General features: G+C 37.8%; 2 protein-coding genes across 3 annotated transcripts in view; both read right to left on the minus strand.

Moving 5' to 3' along the window:
* Positions 1-11,673, minus strand: part of LOC146454198 (replication factor C subunit 1-like) — a 25,982-nt gene extending 14,309 nt beyond the window's left edge. The window contains exons 1-12 of the mRNA XM_085095734.1: positions 11,559-11,673; positions 11,373-11,483; positions 9,847-9,937; positions 9,728-9,761; positions 8,313-8,389; positions 7,780-7,870; positions 6,804-6,915; positions 5,992-6,171; positions 4,943-5,260; positions 3,777-3,956; positions 2,955-3,201; positions 1,902-2,048 (exon numbers count right to left, since the gene is read on the minus strand). Coding sequence (XP_084951860.1) covers positions 1,902-2,048; positions 2,955-3,201; positions 3,777-3,956; positions 4,943-5,260; positions 5,992-6,171; positions 6,804-6,915; positions 7,780-7,870; positions 8,313-8,389; positions 9,728-9,761; positions 9,847-9,937; positions 11,373-11,483; positions 11,559-11,561 — 1,591 coding nt within the window. The 5' untranslated portion in view covers positions 11,562-11,673. The remainder of the gene's footprint in view (positions 1-1,901; positions 2,049-2,954; positions 3,202-3,776; positions 3,957-4,942; positions 5,261-5,991; positions 6,172-6,803; positions 6,916-7,779; positions 7,871-8,312; positions 8,390-9,727; positions 9,762-9,846; positions 9,938-11,372; positions 11,484-11,558) is intronic.
* Positions 11,674-14,715: 3,042 nt separating this feature from the next.
* LOC146454199 (stimulated by retinoic acid gene 6 protein-like) overlaps positions 14,716-25,000 on the minus strand; it is a 34,351-nt gene continuing 24,066 nt past the window's right edge. For both annotated transcript variants that reach the window (XM_085095799.1, XM_085095800.1), the window contains exons 11-19: positions 24,806-24,905; positions 24,066-24,141; positions 22,452-22,527; positions 20,749-20,797; positions 19,077-19,185; positions 18,843-18,950; positions 18,537-18,700; positions 17,883-18,062; positions 14,716-16,699 (exon numbers count right to left, since the gene is read on the minus strand). In XM_085095799.1, coding sequence (XP_084951925.1) covers positions 16,527-16,699; positions 17,883-18,062; positions 18,537-18,700; positions 18,843-18,950; positions 19,077-19,185; positions 20,749-20,797; positions 22,452-22,527; positions 24,066-24,141; positions 24,806-24,905 — 1,035 coding nt within the window. In that variant the 3' untranslated portion in view covers positions 14,716-16,526. The remainder of the gene's footprint in view (positions 16,700-17,882; positions 18,063-18,536; positions 18,701-18,842; positions 18,951-19,076; positions 19,186-20,748; positions 20,798-22,451; positions 22,528-24,065; positions 24,142-24,805; positions 24,906-25,000) is intronic.

The following is a 25,000-nucleotide window of genomic DNA, read 5'->3' on the forward strand; positions in this document are numbered from 1 at the left end:
AACTGTGGTTAGAGTGTGTATATTCCCTTGTTCAAGAGGAAATACTGAAATCTTTACACAGATTGAAACTGTCGGATAGTGACTTATCCACTGGATAAGCTTATCCAGCCTTTGAACAACTGGGGCCAGGTGTCAATGTTTTCTGCATAATCTGTGCTTCATGTATCAAAATATGAAGCAGTTGACAGTTGTCATTATCATCATCATCATCATCATCATCAACATCATCGTCTTCACTATGATCATCATTATCATCATCATTTTCATTTTCACACTTACATGAACTTAACAGATACAAAAGTAACCTTACCACGTTTCATCATGCATTTATCTAAGCAATTTTATTACTGCATACATTAGTGTCAGTTGCAATATTTAGAAAATGTAAAGAACCTGGAAGAACCTACATCTTTACTCGGGCCGTAAGGCGGACCGAGTTAAGGTTTCGGTAGCATTATCAAATTCTTTTTCCTTTTTGGGGTCGCGATGGGCCGAGAGATAAGACTTTGGGCCACGAGTTATTGTTCTCAGTCTCGTTTTTTGTACTTGGCTAATACGTGTTACGTTTTCTGTTGTGTTATCAAATTCTTGAAATATTCGGTCGCGTTCTTTGTTTTCAGGCCGTGAGGAGTGTTTACAATATGCAAGCCAGATGTGCTCGCGAGACATAAACAAAACATGCGAGGCATGAACAACCCCAACATAAACTGCTAATCGTTAAGCTAACCGGGGAGCTATTTAAGCTAACCTAAGTGCTATTTAGGCTAACTGGAGTGCTCTTTAGGCTAACCTGAGTGCCTCGAGGTTGGTTTTGTTTAACCAAAAATTTGGCAACTAAATCAGTGTATGACCTCGCGGGCCAAGATACATGAAGATAAATAAAGATGTCTCACGTTTACTATAGAAAAACAATCAACGTAGAAACGGTTTCTGTCTTCAAATGAAAGGTGAATAACAAATGCTTTCCCCTGAATTTCATTTAAAAGTATAAACAGCGAAACATTGAAAAACGTTCAAGGATATAAACGTACGTGTGATGCGTAACGTTACTCTAGATCCCGGGGAAGGGTACTAAACAGATGCTTGGGTAGGGAGGTGCGGCCCGGGCGTTCACACCCTGACCCTGTTTACGACACAATTCTCCAATTTCCCTATCCTGTTTAAGACAGAATTCAAAATTTTCAGGCCCTTTCTAAGACATTTAACTCAAAATCACACCCTGTTTAAGACTAGAATGAAATAAGAATACACTAGTTTCTTACTGTATTTTAATGCATTGGCAATCACAATCTGTTTAAGCCATTAGGTCATGTAGGGATACCCTGTTTAAGACCGAAAGTGATGAAATAGATACCCCGTTCAAGACAAAACACCCTGAAAACCATACCCTATTGGGCCACACGTCCCCGTTAAGGTCACATAAAGGAGTACATGTACCTCCCCCGGGTCTAGATCATACCGAAAATTACGATCCGTCATTGACCTGGCGTCACATACATATTAGGACCGTACAAATGGTTTCTGTCTCTAAACGAAAGGTGAAGACGTAAGGATTAAAGCCCGGGGATTATAAAAAGCATTCGTATGACAAATGTCGTTTTCCCCTATATTTCATTCTGAGTGCAAGAAATGCAATTCTATCTGGTGGTTACTTATTGCCTCACTATATCTCTGTATCTATCTATTTGGTAGCCTGCGAGCAAGTTCTCTTAGGGGTGGGAGGCGGGAGAGGGAAAGAGGATCCACCCCCAAGAGAGCTTGCTCGCAGGCTATCTATTTGGGGGAATTGGCGATGCTGGAGGTTATCACTGTTAAAAGATTGCAGGCTTTACGCACCACACAGTCAAATATGGCCCGAGTATAAGCTGGAAACAGCTTCTTGTTTTACTAAAAATACTAACCTTTAGAAGGTGGTTTCTTTCTGTTCTTGTCCCAGTCTCTCAGCCAGTTCATTAGTTTTCTCATGTTACTCTTGTCACCCTGTTGCCCAATGATCTGCTTAACTGTGCGAGGACGATATTTGTCGACCCACATCAAGCTCGGCTCTCCTAAGAAATGGCAATTAAACTAGATGTTACAAATGCAGAGTTGTCGTTACATTTTTAGCCACATGTTGTATTGATGTTGCAGTTCACACCCGTAACAACTCTGCTGCTTTGTGAACTTCTAAAATAACCCTGCTGCCATCAAGAGAGTGTATACAATATGCGAGCCAGCGAGGCATGCGAGGCAGACGTACGAGGCGTGTAACGCATGAACAAAACATGCGAGGCATGCGAGGCATGAACAACCCCCAACATAAACTGCTAACCGTTAAGCTAACCGGGGAGCTGTTTAAGCTAACCTGAGTGCTATTTAGGCTAACCGGAGTGTTTTTTAGGCTAACCTGAGTGCCTCTTACGTCTGACTCGCATGCCTCGCATGCCTCGCTGGCTCGCAGATTGTGCATCCCCCCATCAAGATCACTCATAACATCAAGGGTCTTTCAGGTGTATTCAGCTGCTGGCTCTAACATGTAAATGGGACCATAAATTATGGAATATGGGTCATTTTAGATCTTATAGGACTTTCCCAGTTGTGATTAAATTCCTATTTTCAGCAATTACTTATTGCCATTTCAGATCCTGAGAAGAAGAAGACAGGATCCCAAGAAAGAGTCTATAACTGTGTGTGTAGGATTCAATTTACCCGGTACATGTGCATGAAGGATTTCTGTCAGGGCATCAATAAAGGTTGCATTAGCTTATTTTCCATATAGACTGTTTTTAATTTACTGCATTCAATTTGAGCAATTTCAGTTTTGTAAACAATCACTTTGTCTGACACCATTACAGCTCTAGCTGTTTCATCTGTTACCAAGCAACGGTTTGGCACTATACAAAAATGAACAGGGTTAAGCCACCTTTACTGAAAATTACTATTTAATTAGAATTATACTAGAATGAGAGACAAACCTTTCATGGTGGGTGAGGCTGAAGGCGTCTGTGTGAGAGGAGATGAAGTTGATGGTTCACTCATCTGGGATGACTCATCCTTTCCTTGACTTAAGCTCTCTGCAGTCTCTACAGCATCAGACTTTTGCTTTTTCCTGGCTTTCTTTTCTGTACTAGGTGCCTCGTAAGTGATCTTTTTGCCAGGTTTTGTTTTGACAAGTTCAAACAAACCATCCTCATCCAACAGTGTTGTACCCAGCTGCTTAGCCTACCAAAACAATTTCAGTTACAGCAGTTATCAATAACACATGACCCACCATCTTAATATGAGTTGGTTAAAGTTGCAGGTTAGCTGGCATCAATGAAAGAAAACCTGTTGAAATTCTGACAAGATTTCAAGGCAGCACAGCAAAGAAACTAAGAACTTCATCTTGCTATTCTGACTGTTTTCTGGGAACCGCTTATATTGAGACTATCTTAGTTTCTGTAAGATGCTTGTGCCATAAACATGGTCATTGAGTCCAGCTACATGTTAGTATAAACTTTGGCCTAGCAGACTCTTACCAGCACAGATACTGTGTTTCTATGGACGGGAGGTACATTGTGTATGAGGGATTGTTGACTGGACAGTGTAAGTACTATAAAGCTGAGTGTTGACACAGTGCAAACTATTTTCAGTTGAATTCTTAAAGAAATGAGTAGAAATTTGTTATTATAAATTTTTGGCTAAATCTCAATTAGTGGGACTTATAAATGTTGCCATGAGAAATAAAATACCATGAATGTTGATTTTTGTGATTTTTTTAGCTTTCTAAATTTCCATGATCTTCAAAAGACCTTTACCTTTGACAATTTGCTTTCCCCAGCATCGCGACCCACTATAATATAACTTGTCTTTTTGCTCACTGATCCTGTGACCTTTCCACCATATCTCTGAATCAAATCAGTGGTGTCATCTCTCTCAATACTCTCTAACACTCCAGTGATAACAAAAGTCAGGCCTTCTAAGCAGTTCTCTTCTCCCTAAATTCATTCATGTAGAAGAAAAATATAACTGTACATGTTACAGTAGGTACAGGTGTAACAGACCGTTCAATTTTTTAAGGTAATAGACTGTTACTGATAAATTTAAGAAAGAAAGAGTACCTTTTCGGGAAAAAAACCAAAAACATCCGAGATTTAACTGTACATGGCAAAGAAAGATGGGTAAAAGTGAAGAACAGCTCCCGTCTTAGGAGACATCAAATTTGCAATACATGTAGTTAATATTCAACAGATAAACACATACATGTACATGTATACAGTGTATAAACAGATATAAACAAAGAGGCAATCACAAACAAGGCAAACAAATGAAATAACTGCTTATCATGTGGCTGGTTTCATTTTGGGGGCCTGGGTTCAATGAAATATTAACAACATGGCCGAACAGGCTTTTCCTTATGATCTCCTTTGAAATCTTCAATTGAGTGATTGATTTGCTTATTATAACTAGCTACATTTTAAATGGGGTGTGCCAATAGTCTTTAGTTAGTGGCAACATATCAGAAGCCTGCCAACAACTTGCTTAGTCACCGACCTGTAGGTAACTGACACATTATCAACAGTTTACTGGCTGTCAGCCAACTAACGGCTGACGCTTTTTTTGGCCATCTGTCAGCCATTTGTTGGACATTTGTTAGCCTTTTGTTGGTCGACTGTCGGCAGTTTGTTGCCATTTATTGGCCGTCTATTGGCCAACTGTGGGCCACTTGTCAACCAAACATTTACCAACAGTCAGCCTTTTGTTGGCCGACTGTCAGCAGTTTGTTGTCATATTGGCCGTCTATTGGCCAACTGTGGGCCACTTGTCAACCAAACATTTACCAACAGTCAGCCAACAGGTTTAAGGGGGAGCTGTTCTTCAATTTTTCCAAACAATGTAGACCTGGTAGCATCAATGGAAACTGCTTTCACGGCACAAAATAGATCCCTATTGTAATTAATCTAAAAATCATTTCTTCTCTCACCTCAGGGATGGATTTTGAGCCCAACGCCCGAGGACCATCCCTTGCCATGAAACTACGATAACTGGATTTCTTCTTTTCCAAAGATGGTGGCACTTCGTCCGGCACTTCATCCGCTTTGGATGGTTTTGGGGTTTTCTTGTTTGGAGATTCCTTTTTGACTGCCTTATCTTCTTTTATTGGAGTGACCGTCTTCTTTGGGCTTTCTTTTTTGGTTTTACTTACAGGAGTTTCAGGGACAATGTCTGATGTTTTTGCTGCTGCTGCTGCTTTGGCTGCAAGCTTGCTAGCGGGTGTGGTCTTTGGAGGTTTGTCCTCAGCCTATGGACATTAAGGTTAGAAAACAACCAATATCATTATCAATCCATCCTCAGTATTGTATGTGTACTCATTATTACAAGCCAAGTATTTTCAAAGGTGGAATGCATGCCTAAACCATTACAATACAATACAATACAATACAATACAATACAATACAATACAATACAATAAAATACAATGGACTTTATTTTAAGAGGGTAGCACATGACAGTAAGGAAACTGATAACCCAGTAGCCCTCGCTCATAGGCTTACATGTATCTTTCTCTTATTCGTGCATCTGCATACTGATTAACATTTCACAGCCTAGGCTCCTAATAAAAGATCTTTTTCTTTTGGGCTGCTAATTTTTTTTTTCTTTCTGCCGTTAGGCAACAGCTCTTGTGTGAGACATGTTCCACGATTTAAGGGCATTCTAATACATGTAGGCCATTTCAGAGTTGATTTGAACCTCATTACAAAGGCAAGTATAAGTGCAAAGCTTTCACATAAATGAAAACTAATTTTCACAACTGATAATAACTATGCACAAAGCCTTGCTTTCATAATAAGATTCAAAGCAACTTGGAAATGGCCTATTAAAGTCAAAGCTCATTTGAAGCTGAATATGGAATTTGTGTAATAATTATACATTGTATACAAACATGTACATGTACTTAATTAGTACCAAAATTGAATTTTTTTATTTTACAGTGACACTGCTTGTTATGCTTCATAGTACACGTTGGTTTACCTTTTTCTTCTCAGGAGAAGGTTTTTTCGCATCATGGTGAAGACTTGAATCTCCTTTTCTTTTCTTGGACGGCTGTTCTTCTGTTCTTCCATTTTCTTTCCTCCCTTTTCCCTCTCCATTCACAGATTCCTCTTCTGTACTTTTTGTTAATTCAGTATTTTCTTCAGACTCATCAGACCGCTGCAAGTACAGAAAGATTTTTACTTGTACATATATTCGTTCATTTGCTTCATTCTTTTAATTATCTATCCTTTGCTTTTGATGTCTCAACAACAACTTTGCCATGTGTAATATTATTAATGAATTTAACTGATGGTCAAATTGCCACGACCTTGTAGATGTATATACCCTGAGTGTGTCACTGTCGTGATGGAACTTCTGAGTCAGTACTTCAAGTTCCCTGCTGGATTGGTCAAGATAAGAGGGAGACTCGGACCTGGCATTGAGGGCATCGCTGCACAGTGGTTTACTGAAAGCTGTCATTACAGTAGTACATGTACTTATTTAAAACTGGCTATTTTGGCTGGCAACCACAGTAAAAATGGCAGGCTATACTGACATGTTCACAGACATTATTTTTGTATACCATTAAGCCCTCTACAAAATCTTTAGACCCAAGAGTGAATCTTTAGAGAAATGGAGGAAAACAGTTGTATGTTTCCTTTCTTCCTTTTTCTTCTTCTCTCATTTTTAAAACCATCATGGGTGCTTTACGGTTTCTCCAGAGCTATTCCTTACACTCCTTTTGAATATTTGATAAGATCAGGGTACTGTGATATTTAACAATAAAAAACATTAAGTTTCACAACAACCTGCTTCCTTTTTGTAGCAAACACTTTTCTGGATGCTCTCTCAACTGGAGATGACCCAAAGAAACCCGATGCAGATGTGGCTTTTAATTGAGTTTCCTTGGGTTTTACTGGACTGAAGAGAATAAATAAAAAAATAATAAATAAACAGCTTCATACACAGCTATAATGCAACTCAGTTTACTTGGAATTCAGATCCAAGGAATTTGCGGTACTATTCTTAAATTTCCAACTAAATATCATTAATTTTTGCCAATGGGGAAATTTGGTCATGGCATCCAAGTTGCTCCCAGTAAATATATACTGTAGATAAACTACATACTTTTATTTAAGAGGGTTTCTCTATCAGTATTTGCATAATTGCGTAAAAAACTGTGATCACTAGAGGCCCTTACAAGTAAATAAAAAACAATGATGACAAGTACATTCTAGTTGGCAAAAAGAATGATACACTATGCAGTTGGATTATCATGTAAACTGTAGACATGAAGTGTCATGTTCAGAGGCTGAACTTTCAAACATTATCTTTTGCCTTTTTTGTTGCCTCCATTAATAAATTAATGTAATTAACCAGAAAAAGCCATAGACTAAATTAGTTCAGATTTAAGCTACAAAATCACAAACAGGCATTATAGAACTACATGTGATGGTCTTGAATCCGCTTGTAGAGCTAAATTACAGTTTGGAATCCACAGCTATATTTCCACTTACAGTAGCACAGTTTTCAAGTGAGCCCATCAATGTAATATTATTAGATATGATGATTGTATAGTCTGAATTTTTTTTCCCGAGATAAAGTGCACCTACATGTACACGCAGTCAGCCAATATTGTCACTCAGAAGTCTCCATCCCTCATTAGTGAAAATCTTAGCCTTTGCCAGGCTAAGGGAATTTGCAGTACAAAACCTGATCCTCTTCATGCAACATTCTGAAATCTAACAAACCTCAGTTTCACCCACATTTCATGTTAAACTTTACCTCTCTTTGACATGAACAACTTCTTTGGCTGTTTTACTTTCCGATTGTTTGACTGCTTTCTTCAGTTTCTGAGGAACAACTTCCTCCTCATCTGTAAAATGATGCAAAAGACCCATTTCAATGTCAAGTAAAGTACATGTACACACATGATGAGACCAACATACACAGTCTGCTTGAGGTTAGCATGCATGAAAGAAAGTATCATAAAGCAGTCCTAGTAATGTCTAGTTACCATTACCTGAGGTGTAATGTTGTTAATGTTCTACAATTATGTAAGTTTAAGTCCTGTGTGTGGTGTAATAATGTTCTACGCTTTGATCTTGCAACTCAATAATATTATTGTAAGAGCAACTACAAGTAACTCCAAAATGAAACATGGAGACCCAAGTACAAAACACATATAAAAATTATTAAAAAGTTAAACCAAGGACATTCTGCTGAATTACGGAAAACCAGGAAGTGAAAGAATGTGAAACAAAAACAGTTAAAGAAAACAAAGTACCAAAATAATACTTTACAGGTCATAAATTTACCTGAGTCATCAAAGTTACTGGATCTTTTGCTTTTCTTGGGCTTTGTATTAACCTCTTTGGCTGCAGATGTGGCCTTTCTGTTAAAAAGTTACTTGTTGTCAAAGATCAACCAAACAAGATCACAAGGAGAAGTTTAACTACTGCTTCAACACCTGATTTTGGGATAATGTAAAATACCACTCCCTTTACTGTCAGTAGTAGCTACATGTATTAATAATAGAGCAGTCATGTACATGTACATTACAGTAATTTAATCAACAAGATTACTCACTAACATGTACAGCTATCTATATGCCTTGGTGATTTCTAAATTAACAAGCATTATAAAATTGCACCCATTGAAACACGTCGCCCAATTAAAGATGCAAATTCATGAAGTGTGTTTTGGCTGTCAATGACAGCAATCTTTTGCATACAGGTATTGTTATAAAATGAGAATAAGTGGAACACATCTATTTATTAAAATGTAACACTAAAACTGGATAGCAAAAGAATGGAAGTTTATGAACAGAAGTGTTTCTATAAGAATTTTCTCAAACTAAATGTTGAGCCAGAGTTGCCTTGTAATACATGTGCAGGTACATGTATGTTGCTTTCAAAGTTATAAAACTGCTCGCACTTTTTTGGAGAACTTGTTCTTCTTACAAGTTTAAACAAAGAAATGAACATAATTCTTGAGGATTCATGCTGGGAGACAGAAGAGACTGGGTAGCGGACTACGCTCTGTGTTGGGCAAAGCATAATGGGTACCCAGTGGACATGATTTTGTAATGAATAGCTTGACTAGCATTATTGGATAAAATTTCATAATCAGTCATTCAAAATAATTGGATTGTCCAGAATAATCAGTCAATGGCTATAATAATAACAATAATAATAATAATAATAATAATAATAATAATAATAATAATAATATAATAATTTTTTTAAAATAAAAAAAAGAACTATTAAAAAACTATTTACAATTCATTTCGATGAAAAAAGAGACAACTTTCAAGCCGATTTTTTTTTTCTGATAAAGTTACTATGCTATTCTTATTAAAAAAATCAATCATATATACAAAGTTAAAAATCTTAAAAAAAAAAGGGAATAAAAACCAACATCAAATGGAAGGCTACCAAGAAAATAATAATAATAATAATAATAATAATAATAATAATAATAATATTAATAATAATAATAATAATAATAATAATAATAATAATAATAATAATAATACAATTATAATAAATTATTATAATTATTTGTAAATTTGCCAAGAAATATTTCATGTACTCAGTGTAAGTTTCACTAGAATGATCAGATTGGACCCAACAAGGCAAGGTATGTGCTGTGATGGTAAAAAAACAAAAATCAAAGCATTTAAATTGGCCAAGAGAAAGTCAGAGACAAGAATTCAGCTGATCAGTAGTACCTTATTTTGGGTGGAAGTGGATCTTCATCAGAATCTGTTGAGCCAAAACAGGACAGATATCAATGAGTGAAAAACAACTGCAATTTGATTCAATTTATTTCCTGTGAAAGAAACTTTACCTGAATCAATACACTTTCTAATCTTTTTCTTCTGCATTCCTTTGTGATTTTGCTTTTTTGAAACCTCATCATCTTCGCTGCTTGATACAGCCTGCATAAATATCAGCGAAACATGACCAACATTAACAAAATAATTATTTCTAATGAGAAATGGATGACAGTAAGAAAATAATTATTTTATGGGTGTTCCAGTGACCATCTGTGAGGGGATCCGTGCAGAGGGAGGAGAGGGTTAAACACCCAGTGCTTAAAACGCTTACATGTATAATATTTCAGAGCAACATATAAATTTATTTGTACTCTGTTTCAGAATTAATCCTAAAATTTTTATCTATGCTACAGCTAGAAGAAAAACTGCAGGAAAAAAAAACTTTACACTAATTACAACATTGTCTTTTGGTAAGGACAGTCATGTAACCCTTACTCTTAAGGACTAATTATTGACACCTGCTGCAAGAAACTAGTCTCAATTTCTCTCAGTTCTTATGTTGTCATGATCCACTGGGTATGGACTCCATCCATCCAGTGCATGTAGCACGGGTGGGGGGAGGGGGGGGGGGGGGTTGTTAACCCAATGCCTACCTAGGGGTTGTTTCTCCACACATGGCCTGTTTGGCTTGGGTCCGTTGCTCGGACACTTAAGCCTTGCACAGAGGGCATGAACTTTCCTGGTAGATGTAAGGGTAGATATACTCATGACCCCTAAAGTAGCATATATTTTTGGCATGAAAACATGGACAAAAATGGCTGTCTTTTCCTCTCATCAAGAGTAAGCTACGTTTGTTAACTCAATGCCTACCTAGGGGTTGTTTCTCCACACATGGCCTGTTTGGCTTGGGTCCGTTGCTCGGACACTTAAGCCTTGCACAGAGGGCATGAACTTTCCTGGTAGATGTAAGGGTAGATATACTCATGACCCCTAAAGTAGCATATATTTTTGGCATGAAAACATGGACAAAAATGGCTGTCTTTTCCTCTCATCAAGAGTAAGCTACGTTTGTACTTTGTACATGACTTTCAAAATAATGTTTGAAATGAAAATTAAGATTCTATGCTTTTACACGTATTTTCATGTGCAAACCAACTGTGATATTGCAAGCATGCAACAAAGCTTTGTGGGCAATGGTAAAACAGACCATGCGTGTAACTCCCAGCCCCCCCCCCCCTCCCCCCATACTACACCTTCCTTCCTCATCCTCTCTCCCCAATCTCTTAAACCGTCAAAAGGTAATCCTATAGTGTGTAGTTTCTGCAAAAATGATACAGAGTTGTAGCTAACTCTGCTAAAGTAAGCATACATTAAGATCATATGAGCTCGATATAAGTTTACGTGTACGCGTGTAAGCTAATGCGATCTTCGAGTTAAGCTTATTTTTAAATGTTCAAGCAAGCATTACCATGGACGATAATTAATTTTAATTTAACTTTCAATTCTTCTCCATAGAATTTGGAAATGCCTACGTTTTACAAAATGAGTAAGCATCGTTTATTTTACGAATCAAACTAACAATATAACGTAAGCTTACCTTGCTCTTCCCACGGGCCTGTTTAGATGCAGGTTTCCCGCGTTTATCTTCGACCTTCGAGGCGCCTGGTTTTGCTGTTTTTCCTTTCGGGCTAAAGAAAGACCTGATATCCTGTAACAAAATAACTTATTCTAGTTAGCAATAAAGAAAACAAAGTTGAAAATGGACAATTAACACTGAACGAACCATTTTAATTACTGAACTCCAACATTACTTTGGTAGATTTCGCGCCATCTTTGAAACCTTTCCAAAACCGTTGTCAGCGGATTCTTCATATCATGTAAAACAGCGCGAAATTTCTCTTGAATTCGTCCGGTGTTTCAAGTAATGCTAGTACCATGAAAATTTGATTGCTGAGGCATCATGGGCAATAGGAAACATGGGTTTCGACTAGATAAATATTGCATTTATCTCAAATATAGTTGAATTACTAACACTGAATAAAGTAGTCTTTAGTCTTTTCTGGTCGTTTCTCCCCATTTATTTGTTGTAGAATAGCCCCTATTAAACTACTTCATTAACTTTTTTTGAAATAAATGAAGTCTTTATTTAGTCGAAACCCATGTTTCCTATTGCCCATGGCTGAAGTTATCATTGCACGTTTCTACTTGTATAATGTATTATTATTTCACTCATAAACAAGTTAGCACCTGTCTGATGTTTACTCTTCCACACAGCTCTTATTCGAACCGTCACGCAACGGAGAACAAGAGCGTTGCGTGACGACCGTGTCGACCGCTGATGCGCTACGCTGAATATATTATATTTGGAATGGAATTGGAAAGACTGGGAAGGATAATTTATTCTCATCTTCGTCACCTTGAAGAAAGGCTTATCACGTGCAATCGGATCGAACGTAAAGCAAATAATGCGTGAACGTGAAGTTGCGTCATGCGTGATTTTGGCCTAGCCCGTGACGGCCTCGATATATGTCATGATAGTTTGGTTTTAGTTTTGCCCTTTATAAACTGGCTGCATGGATAGAGTATACAAAGTTTAAGTGCGAGCGGGACTTTTCATTGTTAAATCAGTCTCACTCCTATAGTCCCTGTTACCTCTTGAGTCTGTAAGGAACCTACCTGACGGAACAACTGATCCATGAGCGGGCCAGATGATCGTGAAATCTGATTTTGTAAGTTAAATGTTTGTCTCATTTTCGCTGACTCTGTGGATACTAAAAGTACGTGTTGGCAGTGGAGGATCTAGGGCAGGGGTCCTGGGAACCCCCACCCCCGTACTTTTTAGACCAAAAACCGAAGATTCCCCGGGTCGAGGCACCAAGAGAAGCAGGGAAGGCACAGTGGTGAGAGCACTCGCCTCCAAGCAATGTAGCTCGGGTTTGATTCCCAGACGTTTAATATACGTGTTGTCAGTTCAGTTGTTGGATCCCGTCCTAACTCCGAGAGGTTTTTCGTCGGATACTCCGGGTTTACTCTTCGTCTGACAAAGAACAAGTCGAGAATTCGAGAGCGGTCACCCCCCCCCCCCCTCCCTTAAGAACTGAAATACTTTCTGTATTGCGAATTCTTGATGATTGAGATCATAGGATTCATTCTTAGAAGGTTACTTACGATTCATAAGATTTATTCACGGAGTGGAGTTTTGGGCCGGTAATTCGCAGGTTACACGAAATTCATGGGATTACGAAGGAATGGATTCACTGGGTAGATTTAATGAGTGGGGTGGTTTAATAGTTGTGTTGAATAGGCAAATTTCATGACGGCATCATTTGACTACAACTAAACTAGTGAAGGATTCTGGTAGTTGTAGTCAAATGACACCATAGTGAAAATTTCCTATTAACGGGGTGAATTCATGACCGGAGTACTTCTTAGGTGGGGATTATTAATGGGACGTGCAAAATTTATAATATTACAGGGGTGAATTTATAGGTGAGGTGAACTCAGGTGTGGTACTAATTCATGGTTAAGGTGTATTGATGATTGGGTTTGTTTTGTTTTGTTTTTATTGTGTGTTTAGCTATTTCTTTTCTTTGGACGAGAGAGGTTGTATTCATGTAGTGAATCTATGTAACCTTCATTCGTTAGACATAACTAGGATTGATATTGTAACAAATATCGAGAAGTGTCAGTGATGTTTAAAAAGACCTGTACACATACATGTGCGTATTGCATACATGTAACCCTTCTTCAGTCAAGAAGTATTTATTCGTTAGCCGATATGGTAGGAATTTGTGATTACGCCCAACCATCCGTTTTAAAACTGCTATTCTTTAAAATGTTTTCCGAATGTTTAATGCAGTTACAGTGAAGTTGTTATTAAGGGGCTTGATATTTCTAGCAGGCGCTGTGGAAATAACTATAATTAGTATATACCACACAAGTGAATAGTGCCTTTCGCGTGCGCTGATTGGCTAGCTCGGAGGTGATTAGCCAAGTACTATTCACCTCCGAGCATCCAAAAAGAAACAAGATGGCTTCCCGTTTCGTCACGGTCACTAAAGAGGAATTTATTTAGATAAACGAGGCAGCTGTTACAAAATATACAAAAAAAGCAACAGAGTTTAGATTGACATCATTAAATGGTAACTTATTTAATCTTTATAACCTCGTATTCTAAGGCGAAAAATGAAACTACAATGCCTTGTTTACGAAAACTGCCGAGGGCTATAATAACAATATAAACAAAAAAACATCTGATGTTTTGCAGCATTGTTTCAAAATCAAGACAAATTTCGCACAACAATTGAAGAAATGACACCTTAGCAACTAAATAAGTGCCTCGAAAAGTTTTTAATTGTTCGCAAGAAAGCGAGACGGAACTTTCTTCAATAAGAAATCGGTTACCGCGCGGAGCGCGAGATTTTACTGATTTCCCACCATTTGTTGCTTTATTGTCAAAAATAAAGGATTTTTTTTGCCCGCTAGTTATTCAGCTTGTGTGGTATACACTAAAACAATTATTCACCTCAGTATCGGTGAAAGTGGTGGATATTTACCTCGCCGCTTCGTGGCTCGGTAAATATCCACCACTATTCACCTCCACTTCGGTAAATAATTGTTAACTGTAAAAACTGAATCATTGGACTGTGCAACTTTTCCGGAGCCCGGATTTTCTTAGCGACTAAGCCATTTTACCATGCCCGATTTATAGTGTTCATTAGTTCGTCTCCTGGTCTTTCTTGGCGGGAAAATGAAATCATCAAGATCAAGCAATATTTATCGGCTGTTTTTGATGTTTTCGCTTATTGGATATCACGTCTCATTGCAATTGGCTATCTATCATCTCTTATCCTACGCACACTATTATCTATTAGGTATAATTATTAAGTATGTGCCAAGAATTCTGATTGAACAAAACAACTGAATTAAAACAAAACAACTCCAACTTGTTTACTTTCTTTAATCCAACCTTTACTTTTGTCAAAAAAAAACTAAATTGCCTAGGTTAAGGAAAGAAAAAGCCGTAAAGAGGCTAAAAGGTCCTTTTAGTTCGATACGACGCTAATTGCTCCCTATTAGAACTCTAAAACTATTATAAAAAAGATTACAAACAGTTCTAATGAAAGGCTGAATACAATTAAACCATGACCACTACTGGTCCTTTCTTGCATCACCACCGGTTCAAACAAGGTTCATAATAGAAAGGACCTTAGGAGTTAAAGCGCGATTACTAGAATTCTTTAACACAAAGGAGTCGATTTTGCAATCACTGTTTGTGTTGCAAGGACCGTGAGTTAATTAAAGTGTTAAAACTACATTTAGCTAGGCTTTTGTGTATTATGCTTTTCGGATTTCTGCACTAAAATGCTTCAGCATCATGCGCCATTAACATACTTTTTTCCCACTAAAACACTAGGTCTACTTAAACGTCACTAAAATGTTCAGAAAATGCTTATTATACACTTGTTACTTTATTAATTCTATTTTTTTTTTTTCAACAGGGCTCGTTCGCCCATCGAGTTGACGAAGACCACTCTCAGGTCATCTTTGGGTTGTCTGTTCGACAGAAAGTTCGGTGACAATTGGGACAAGAGATAACGGCGACATTTGGGCTGACTCGAGCTTTCCTGGCCGGAGATTGGCTAACTCGTTATCTCTTTCCTCCTTTAAATCTAGCCTTTATAATATATATATATATATATATATATAGCAACTACTGAATCTGTTATTTCAACTTTTAACGTTTCAATTTTTTTCTTTTTTTTTTTCTTTTTTCAAATATCTATTGTTTCAGTATCGCCTGTGACTGTTTCTACTGTAGTTGTAGCAACCGTCTCACAGTCTCTTAGCCTTTCATTTAACAGCACTGCAATAAGGAAGCCTTATTCTATAAACTCCGAGAATGGTTTCCTCTAAGGCTTCCTCCTCACTTTCTCTCTAATCTTTACTTCTTCCACTTGTATTTTCTTTTTGCAAAGTGTGGGGTGGAAAAAAATTAAAAAATAATATTAAATGGGCAGTCTTCTTCGCTTTGCCTCTACAGTCCTGTTGGCCTCGCATATCTTATGGCTCATTTTGGTCTGTTCCTACGTGTCTGGGTTGAAGCCAAACGCTTTGAGGGATATCTTCAAAGTGTCTTTGGAGCGCTTGTTTTAGAAGGCTATTAACTCTATCAAAAATTTAATTACAAGTGATATAAATCATTCTGGGCAAATATTATGCCAAATCTCCAGACATCAATTATATTGTTGTGTTCATCCTTCACTACTTTACTTAAAGTGCTACTGTGATCAAATAATTTCCTTTTCTTTGCATTAGAAACTATATAGGTGAAAAGTATTACCCATGCCAAATTTAAGTTAAAATTGCAACGGTAAGTTGGGTTAACAGCTTTGGTTTGATAAGATGATCGCTTACCCAGAGTCATCATTCATGTCGCCAAGAGACCAATCACTGGCCAAAGAGCCTGAGGACTCTGGGTACGAGATTGCGCCACGAGAGGAAAAACCGCCGCACGAAATAAGTCGGCACAAGTTGTAGCTGCCCGAGTAATGGCAGACGAATTTTATGCACCTTCGGGAAGTTCTATTTAAGGAAACTGCTTTGTACGGTTACTCTTTATTTTTTATTTGTTCTAACTGAAAGCTCAAGGCCTAATCATCTGTCGATTTTCGTCACAGTAGCACTTCAAGGGTTCCTGTATAATTTAAGTTTCGGGTGTCAGCCAATCCCCTTAACTCTCCCTTGTCTTCTAAACAAGAGCACTTAAGTCAGTGTTGATGCTTCCAAGGTCCACAGATGGTGTCACCCCAGTCTGCTTACGATATTGGATAAGAGATGGGTAACGAAGCAGCATCCCAGCAACATGCCAGCGGTTGACTGCCTTTTGAGACAGGCGCGGGAGACGGGGCTGACGAGCATAAACTAAACAGGAGAGAGAACGCTGAATTAGGTGTCAAATAGGAGCGCAATCATGGTATTTTACCCTATCTACGACCGGGCTTTCTCTTTTCTTTTCTTTTTTTATGTGGCCATAACTCCGCGAAAGCTATAGCAATGAAACTTGGTGGAGTATAAATAGGTATGTCCAAAGATAATCATAATGGTCAACAAAAGAAAGTGATGAAGTCATATGACAGGGTAATTACGTCACTGGATTGCCAAACAGCGGCTGTCTTGGATACGCCTCTTTCGATTACCCCAGAACATCAGAAGAGCACCAAAATTGACTAAAACGTAATCAAATCCAATGGATGAACACTAAAATGAGCTAAAAAAGATAATTTAAAGTTACTTCAAGAAAAGCTATTGGTCTTCATTAAAACATAAACTTTCGATTTTTTGAAAAACTGATCGTCAGAAAAGACTTGTTTCCATACACGTATCTCAAACTGCCCTTTCTTCCTTGTAAATTCATGCACGGATTATAAATCACACAGCTATTTTTTTTTAAAGTTAGAAAAAGAAGTGACCTAAAGGAAAGTCGAACCCGGGTAGTCGGATTACCTAGCGGGAACCTTAGTAGACTACCGACGACTCACTGCCAGATTCTGCAATTTTTTGGCTAGATATCCTAACCGCAAGCTATCTAGGCTAAATTAAGCTAACCGGAGGCTATCTAGGCTAACCGGAGTGTTGTTTACGCTAACCTAAGCTTCACTTCATGTGATTTTAAGTGAATGTCCAAGGGCAGTTTGAGGCATGGAAACGTGGCTGACCCGATATATTTCGGTCGTCAGAAAGTGGTTGCCATGACAACATTAGTTTCAGTAATCACTTAACCCACCACAGCACATTGGTTACAGATAATGTTTTCAAAAAACCGTGAAGCTTCATGGCGTTTGCTGAAGACGGCGCGGGCAGAGCCTTCCCCCCCCCCCCCCCCCCTCACCCAACCCCACCCGCATTATAAGTGACGGAGGTCACACCTCCGCGAACATGTACAATCCTGGTTTGTTTGTTTTGTTTTTAATGGATTGTGAGATTATGATTACTATTCTTCAATTATTAGAAGAAAATAATCTATCGACCTACTTTTTGCCACATCAATTTGCCCGAGGCAGTGAAAATGAAATGATGAAGAACAAGAATTTAACTGAGCACATACCAACAGAGTTATCAGCATCTTTTGAGGACTGCTGTTGGACTTGAACGACTTGGTCATTTGGTTTAGATTCTTCTAGTTGGCGATCTTTGTGTCTGTTTATCAGCAATTGACAGAACACGAGCATCACGGGATGGCTGTGGGCCACGAGTACGTTGATAAAACCAAGGTAGGCAACAAAGGCTACAGTATAAGGGACAGAAGGTTAGAAGATGATTGGAATTGGTAGATCCCAGATGGTAATTATGGTACATGTAGATGCTTTAGCATACCCATGGGCCTATGTCACAAGCAATTTGACGAAACTAAGTTACACGGCAAATCCAACGTGGAGAAGGAAGAAACTGAGAAGGAGAGGCGAGAAACTGAAGTTTTAGTCATTAAAAGTGAGTCGATTAGGCTAAGGTGGGAAACAAATGAACAAAAAGGGTTCTATACGAGAAAGAAAAACTGCGAGACGGAGATGTGGAAAAGAAAAGAGTCATGAGAAGAAAATTGAGAAGAAGATGTAAGAAGCTGCTATCGATCAGTGATAAGAAGAAGAAGAAGAAGAAGAAGAAGAAGAAGAAGAAGAAGAAGAAGAAGAAGAAGAAGAAAAACAACAACAAAAAACAGACAACGAAGAATTAACAAAATTGAAAGGATCTTTTAACATACCTTTGTCGAAAGTCTGAAATCCCCGCATGAGGCACGTTCGGTCAATACGACACAAAAATACAACTCCCAGCACCATTCCTATCAAAATACGTACAAGGCATGAAAAGAGTCCAAGAAGAATGTTGTAGAAGAAAAAGAAGTACGACATGATGGAGAAGAACCGCCTGCAAAATAAAGTAACATAAATCAGCAATGAAATGGTAAAAAACACATATAACTGTAACTACACCGATAAATAATGAAAACAAACAAATTTTGTTATGGCCGTTTTGATTTAGCCAATAGAGGCATGTTATTACAATGTACCTGTTATCGACAGTGATGGTAATGTTTGGAAATTCTCTGTCGCGGAAGACAAGGTGTGCAAGGAACTTTTGAAACAACCACAAGAAAAATGCCATGCCGGCCGAGGGACTAGGAAAAAGGACACAAATTAATCTTTCTCCTCTTGCAAATTTGTAAAATAGGAAATAAAGAGTTAGAAGTCAGTGAAATACAACCGTTTACGTCAAGGCTTAAAAAAAACACAATATTACTTACAGAAGTGCAATTGCCCAGCGTTTCGCTCGCTCATAGATGAATGAATACTTGAAAATTAATCCCAAAGCAGAAAACAAGCCCGAAAGAAAAATTCCCAAGATCAAAAACCCTGTAAATTGAGAATGCAGAATTAGTCATTCATGGGCATAATATAAAGAGTGTTGGGGATAATGTTACCTCTAGTTTGTCTAGTCTTTTAATCCGAAATGAGGGATAAAATTACAGTGAGACATTTCAGGCACGAAAACTGACTGACAGGGACACTAAACGCTTCAGTTGCTTGGCGGGATAGCTGTTCAGGAAGTTTTAATCGCCTCTGAAATTAAAACTTAAATGTCATGAAAAACTGGAATTTTGGCAAAATGACCCTTCAAACTTTCATAACACAACAAATGAGATTTCTCTGGTTTCGGGAGAACCAAATTCCACTGTCAGAGCATGTTTAAAGTGCAAGATAAGGGCAACTTGTATTTCCGGAAATGCAACAGTGGTTGAAGAATAAGATTCAGTTCCCGTGAACTTTCTTCAAGTTAAATCAGTGTTTCTTAAAGGAATCCGTAAAGATGAAAAAATGGTTACTTTGACAAAAATGCCTTAAAAGAGAACTCCGTCCGGCAAAGAAGGAACACAGGAAAAAAGCCCATGATTTCTTAGTATTATGCATTACAATTCTCGCCAGCTGGGTGCCCCCGAAATGAGCAGTTTAAGTCCAGCCAAGGGACAGACATTAGTAACAAATTAATGGTTACCTTTATCAGACGTAACTAATCGATGACATCAATGACATCAATGAAATCAATGAATAAGCAATGTGTAGTCGATGGGTAATCAGCCGATTAGTCATTGATTTTTGCCGATGATCAATGAGTAATCAACGGATAATCGATAGGCCACAAAATTTTCAGTCATCGATTGCATTGATTATTCATCGATTTAATCTGGTGGCTACACAAACCAAATCGAAAATAACAAAAACAATCGCAACAAAAACAATTTCATACTTAAAAAGATCGAAGCAAAGGCCTTAGACGGGAAACTTTTACCCCGGCAGGAAAATTGTCTAAAATTTACACGTCTATTTTCCTCTGAAAATCTTAGCCATCAGAGTGAGCTAGACAGACAGCTCGACCTTCTGAACATTCATTCCTTGCGGTAATTTTACCATCCATCAAGACAAATCAATATGATGCATGCCGTTTCTTTTTTCTCATAGATGACCTTTGACAAGAGGCGAGTCTTGGATTCCTATGAATTCAGTTACTTTCCCCGTTAATCATAAATGAACAATTCGGCTCTTTTCCTATTGTTATGGTCGCTAACCATACCATTCACGTAAAGATTTATAACAGGGAAGACAGTTGTAGTAGAGAAAAATGCCGGAAAATTGTTATAGATCAGATGTCAGTGCAGCGATAATAATATATGTGTAATCAATGAGTAATCGATGGGTAATCAATAGGCAATCGATGAGTAATCAATAGCATCAATGAATAATCAATGACATCAATGAGTAATCGATAGAGCACAAAATTTTTATTCATCGATTAGTCATCGATCATCGCCAATAATCAATGACTAATCAATTGATTATTCATTGATGTCATTGATCATCGATAAGTTACGTCTGGCCTTTAGCACGTACGGGGTTTTCTTAATTAAAAATTATTTTTACCAGCCAATGCATAAGCTATCTGGAATCCTGAAAATCTCAAGCTCTTTCCCTGTAATACAACAATGTAAAAAAATTATTATTGTCAGGGAGAGCAAACCTTCAAGTCTGGTACAAGCAAGAATCTACACATAAGTAAATTTATTTACTGATAAGAATAAATTTACAACAGCTTACACTCTGTTTTTTTTTTTTTTATAAGAACCTTTTTTATAAGAACGTTGAGGCTGAGATTAACCAAAATTTTAAGAACGTATTTTAAAAGAACATTCCTCAGGCTGAGAGTCGATTAAGAACGTTTTTACTTTGCTAATCTGTATATAAAATCAGGGTAACAGATGTAAATTAACCAAAATACTTAGGGCATGTTTTGTATAACATTAAGAATGGTGACACACATCTCGGTTTGTCATAATCAGCAGCTCTTGATATCATATCTTAGCAGGCAATGCACTTTGATATGTTTCCTGGTCACGTCCGCATTAATTTACTGAAATACATGTAGTGCCCGGTATACCATGTAATTTAAGAACATCTTAAGAACGTTTTCAGCCTCAACTGATCGCCAAAAAATATAAGAACGTTCAGCCTCAGCTCCAAAATTAGACGCTCTTATAAAAAATACAGAGTGTATTTGTAAACTGGGCATTTTCTACGTATATCTCTATTTGATCACATTTGCTGTAGTAGCTGATGGCGAGGCCATATCTAATAGAGCAAGGTTGAGCTACTGGAAATGATCATGGAAATATCTCTGTCGTTTAAATGCAAGTAAAATATGTACCAAAGTGGATAAGCAGCTTGACGTTATTTCCAGTCTTATGAATATTTACCTTTCGGCTTTTGAGGGTCACGGATTTAACATTAAGTCACCGCGAGCCCAAAATTAAACATTACACATTCTATGCAGGATTTTGGTCACATCCTGGACGTATTTCTTGTGGATATTTTGTTGTTCACACCCTTTCGGGAACGCGATTGGTATTGTAAAAGTTATGTGTAAATAACTTTCCCATGTAATCTTGCTCAACATCCCTGTTCAAGTCTGTAGTTATCAGACGAAACCGGTCAAAGTATGATATAACCCTTGAGTAAACAAGATTCCGTTGTTGTGTGCCGCTCACTAGTACCTTGTATAATATATTAAACTATTAAATAAGCTTTGTCTTTACCATTCGTTTCGGATGTCAAATTTTAATTATTGCTCGTCAATACATCGTCACTGCCTTAAGTCTGATACTTGGAAATTTGGACAGGATTTTAATTTTAAACTTTATTAATTCATCGAACAAGTTGTATTTATTAATACTGACTGGAAGTCTGATCGTGCTTGTTATGACTTTATTATATTAACGGACATGCATTTCATATATTTCCCACTACACGTCTACAGGTATCAGTAATGCCACTGAATTCACATGATGACCAGCTTCCCTCTGGCTTCATAGCTTAGCTGGTAGAGCATTGCACCGTACTTTATACCTTATAGTTGAAATCGAACATACACCTAAACGGTTCACACGTAGATTTTGCTAGATTTAAAAATTGCGTAGATTGTGTAACATGACAAGATGCTATGCAACAAAATGTTTGGCTAATTTGATTTTTAAAACATTCCGTAAACTTTTCGTTCTACACTGATTACTACTGTGACTCTTCTTAATACTTCACTTGAGAAACAAACCTCTAAAAACATAGATACCTACCACTAGTGTTGGTGGTGAAGCAAAAACACCTTCAAAGAACTTTCTTTGACCTCGGCACAGCTGAAGTACATGATCTCTGAAACCAAAAAGAAAAACAAAATACGAGAAACGGAAGTTTCACCTGGGAGGGAACACATTTCTAAACTTATTGTCTATTGTCTCTAGAACTGCCATATGTTATCAGTCAGTGTTTATACACTCCTCTTACGGCCCGCATTGATCCGTGAGACTAGACTTGTGACCCTATCCTAGAGAGCTAGTAGTACTTTGTAAAATCACACGTGATTTTCGTTCCCTCATGTTTTCCCGTTCCTTCGAAACAGCTTGTAAAAATCGTGACGTTTGTAGTCCGAGAATCGTTGTTGTAAGCCTTGCCAAGGTCAAGTTTCTTTATTTCCACACATTACATAAATTAAACACAGATAACAGGAATTAGAAAAAAAGCTAAGGAATGTGGAGGTGTGGAAAAGTAAGCCCATGGGGTTGAAAAGTGTTTACGCTCTAACTTAACAAAAGGACATCTTCATTTAAATTAATCTTAGTTAGCAAGCGTACATGGAAATAAGCAAACATACGTCAGTAAAGTAAACGAATCAGGAATGAAAAAGCGGAAGAAAATAAAATAAATAAATAAATAACAATGCAGGAAGCCAAGAAATCACACTCAGGCTTCGGATGATAATCAAGTCAAGCTGCAATAAAGAGTGCAGTGGATGATCGGCGATGGAAAGCTGACACCCAAAGCTGTGTTTCTTTTCTTTCCCCAACTCCAACTACGTCTCAAAAGGTGATATCTTAACCAGTTATAGTGAATGCTTTTTATAGGGCAAATGGGTCAATGCAATACAGAATGATTCAATCCGCTGTCAAGGATTTAAGCGCTATTATGTCCTAAGCTGAGCGTGGAGAAATCAATCAGCAAGATCGGGGTCTGGTAAAACAACAGGAAGTTTCTTTCTTTCCTTCCCGATAAAGGCTCCTATGGCCTTAAAAGATAACGACGAAATAACGCAAATCGAAGAGCCTATGCAATAGTGTTTGGAAAAATATATCGAGTTTGTAAACCATAAGCTAACTTGGTTACACAGGAAAACTGAGAAGGCTCCCTGTGTAAGGACCTTCTTTTTTTGATGAACTTCATAGTAAACAGCACGAAACCTTCAGCGTTGTGAAGAGCAGTGGTGGAAGGGGAGGGGCCGGGGGGGGGGGGTGGTTGGTGAGGGGGGGGGGGATTGTATGGGGTGCACCCTTCCTCAGATCAAAACTAAGTCCCGTAAGACCGCGGCGCTGAAATATTTCAAGAAGAGAAGAAAGTCGTGCGTTCGAGAACGGGCCCTGACTTACCTGACGGTGTGGACACGCCGTCTTAGTACTTTCGATTAGACTGATAAAGCAGAATTTTAATTTTTTCTAGTTAGGTGTTTTTCATAGAATAAATTGAAATAATGCATATTTCGGGTTCACAACAGCAAAACAACAGCAACAACATCAACAACTACAACGACGTCCACTTATCATGGTCAACAGAGGCAAATGAAGTAAAGCCAAAGCCATACTTCTCACCACATACAGGTATCTAGAAATCATAGTTTTAATTTAGTTGTTTCTACTCACCGATGACACCTCATGAAATGCAACAGCATCAAGATAGATATCAATGTGGACAAAGTGAAAGCTGCCTGGGCGCTGGCTGGAAAGAAAACGCAGTTAGTTTATCATTGAACTCAACGGAACCCTTTCACTCTTACAACCAAATCTTCAAGACCCTTGTATGGTTCTTAACCTTGAGCGTAACGGAAAATAAATAAAACCTACTTGTTGACGCTTTTCTATTTAATCGATATCCTGATATAAAGTTATACAGCTATCTAAGTTAAGACTTTTAACTCTTAAAAGATATGCTACTAGGGTAAATGTACCCACTTCTAAGATTGGACTTATGTGATATCAAATTAAAACACAAAGCATCGTACTCCATTGATAATGGGGAGTTTAAGAAACGAGGACGGCAACGATAACAAGAAAGCCACAAAACAATGGGCTTAATGAGCAAAAACAATCGCTTTGCACGTGCGCATTACATTTTGGTACATTTCTTTGCCGTCGTTTGCAAAACAACAACGTGAAATGACCAAATTTTAGGTTTTCTCGAGAACGGGAGCGTATGACACAAAATCTTCTTTATTTTTCCTTACTTTGATGTCGTTCATACTAATTTAGTTCCTGGAGAGTTCGCCAGCAGTTTCCAAGTTAAGAGAAAGAGTTACAAAAACGAGGAGTTGTATTTTTAAATGCCGTTCTCGTTACCGTTACCGTCCTCGTTTCTTAAACTCCCTTATCAGCTATTCACCTACCGTACATCACAACGTGAAAGCAATATCGACCATATCCTGAACATAATCGCATAGAGGCTTTCTTGTTAACGTCGAATAAAACAAGAAAAACTACATAACACTGTAGAAAACGAAGAAAGACATGAAGCATTTAAGTAAAGGTAAATAACCATGACATGATGGTAAATAATAATAATAATAATAATAATAATAATA

This window comes from Pavona decussata, unplaced genomic scaffold, assembly GCF_977016875.1.
Source record: "Pavona decussata unplaced genomic scaffold, jaPavDecu1.1 SCAFFOLD_313, whole genome shotgun sequence".
NCBI classification, from domain to species: Eukaryota; Metazoa; Cnidaria; class Anthozoa; order Scleractinia; family Agariciidae; genus Pavona; species Pavona decussata.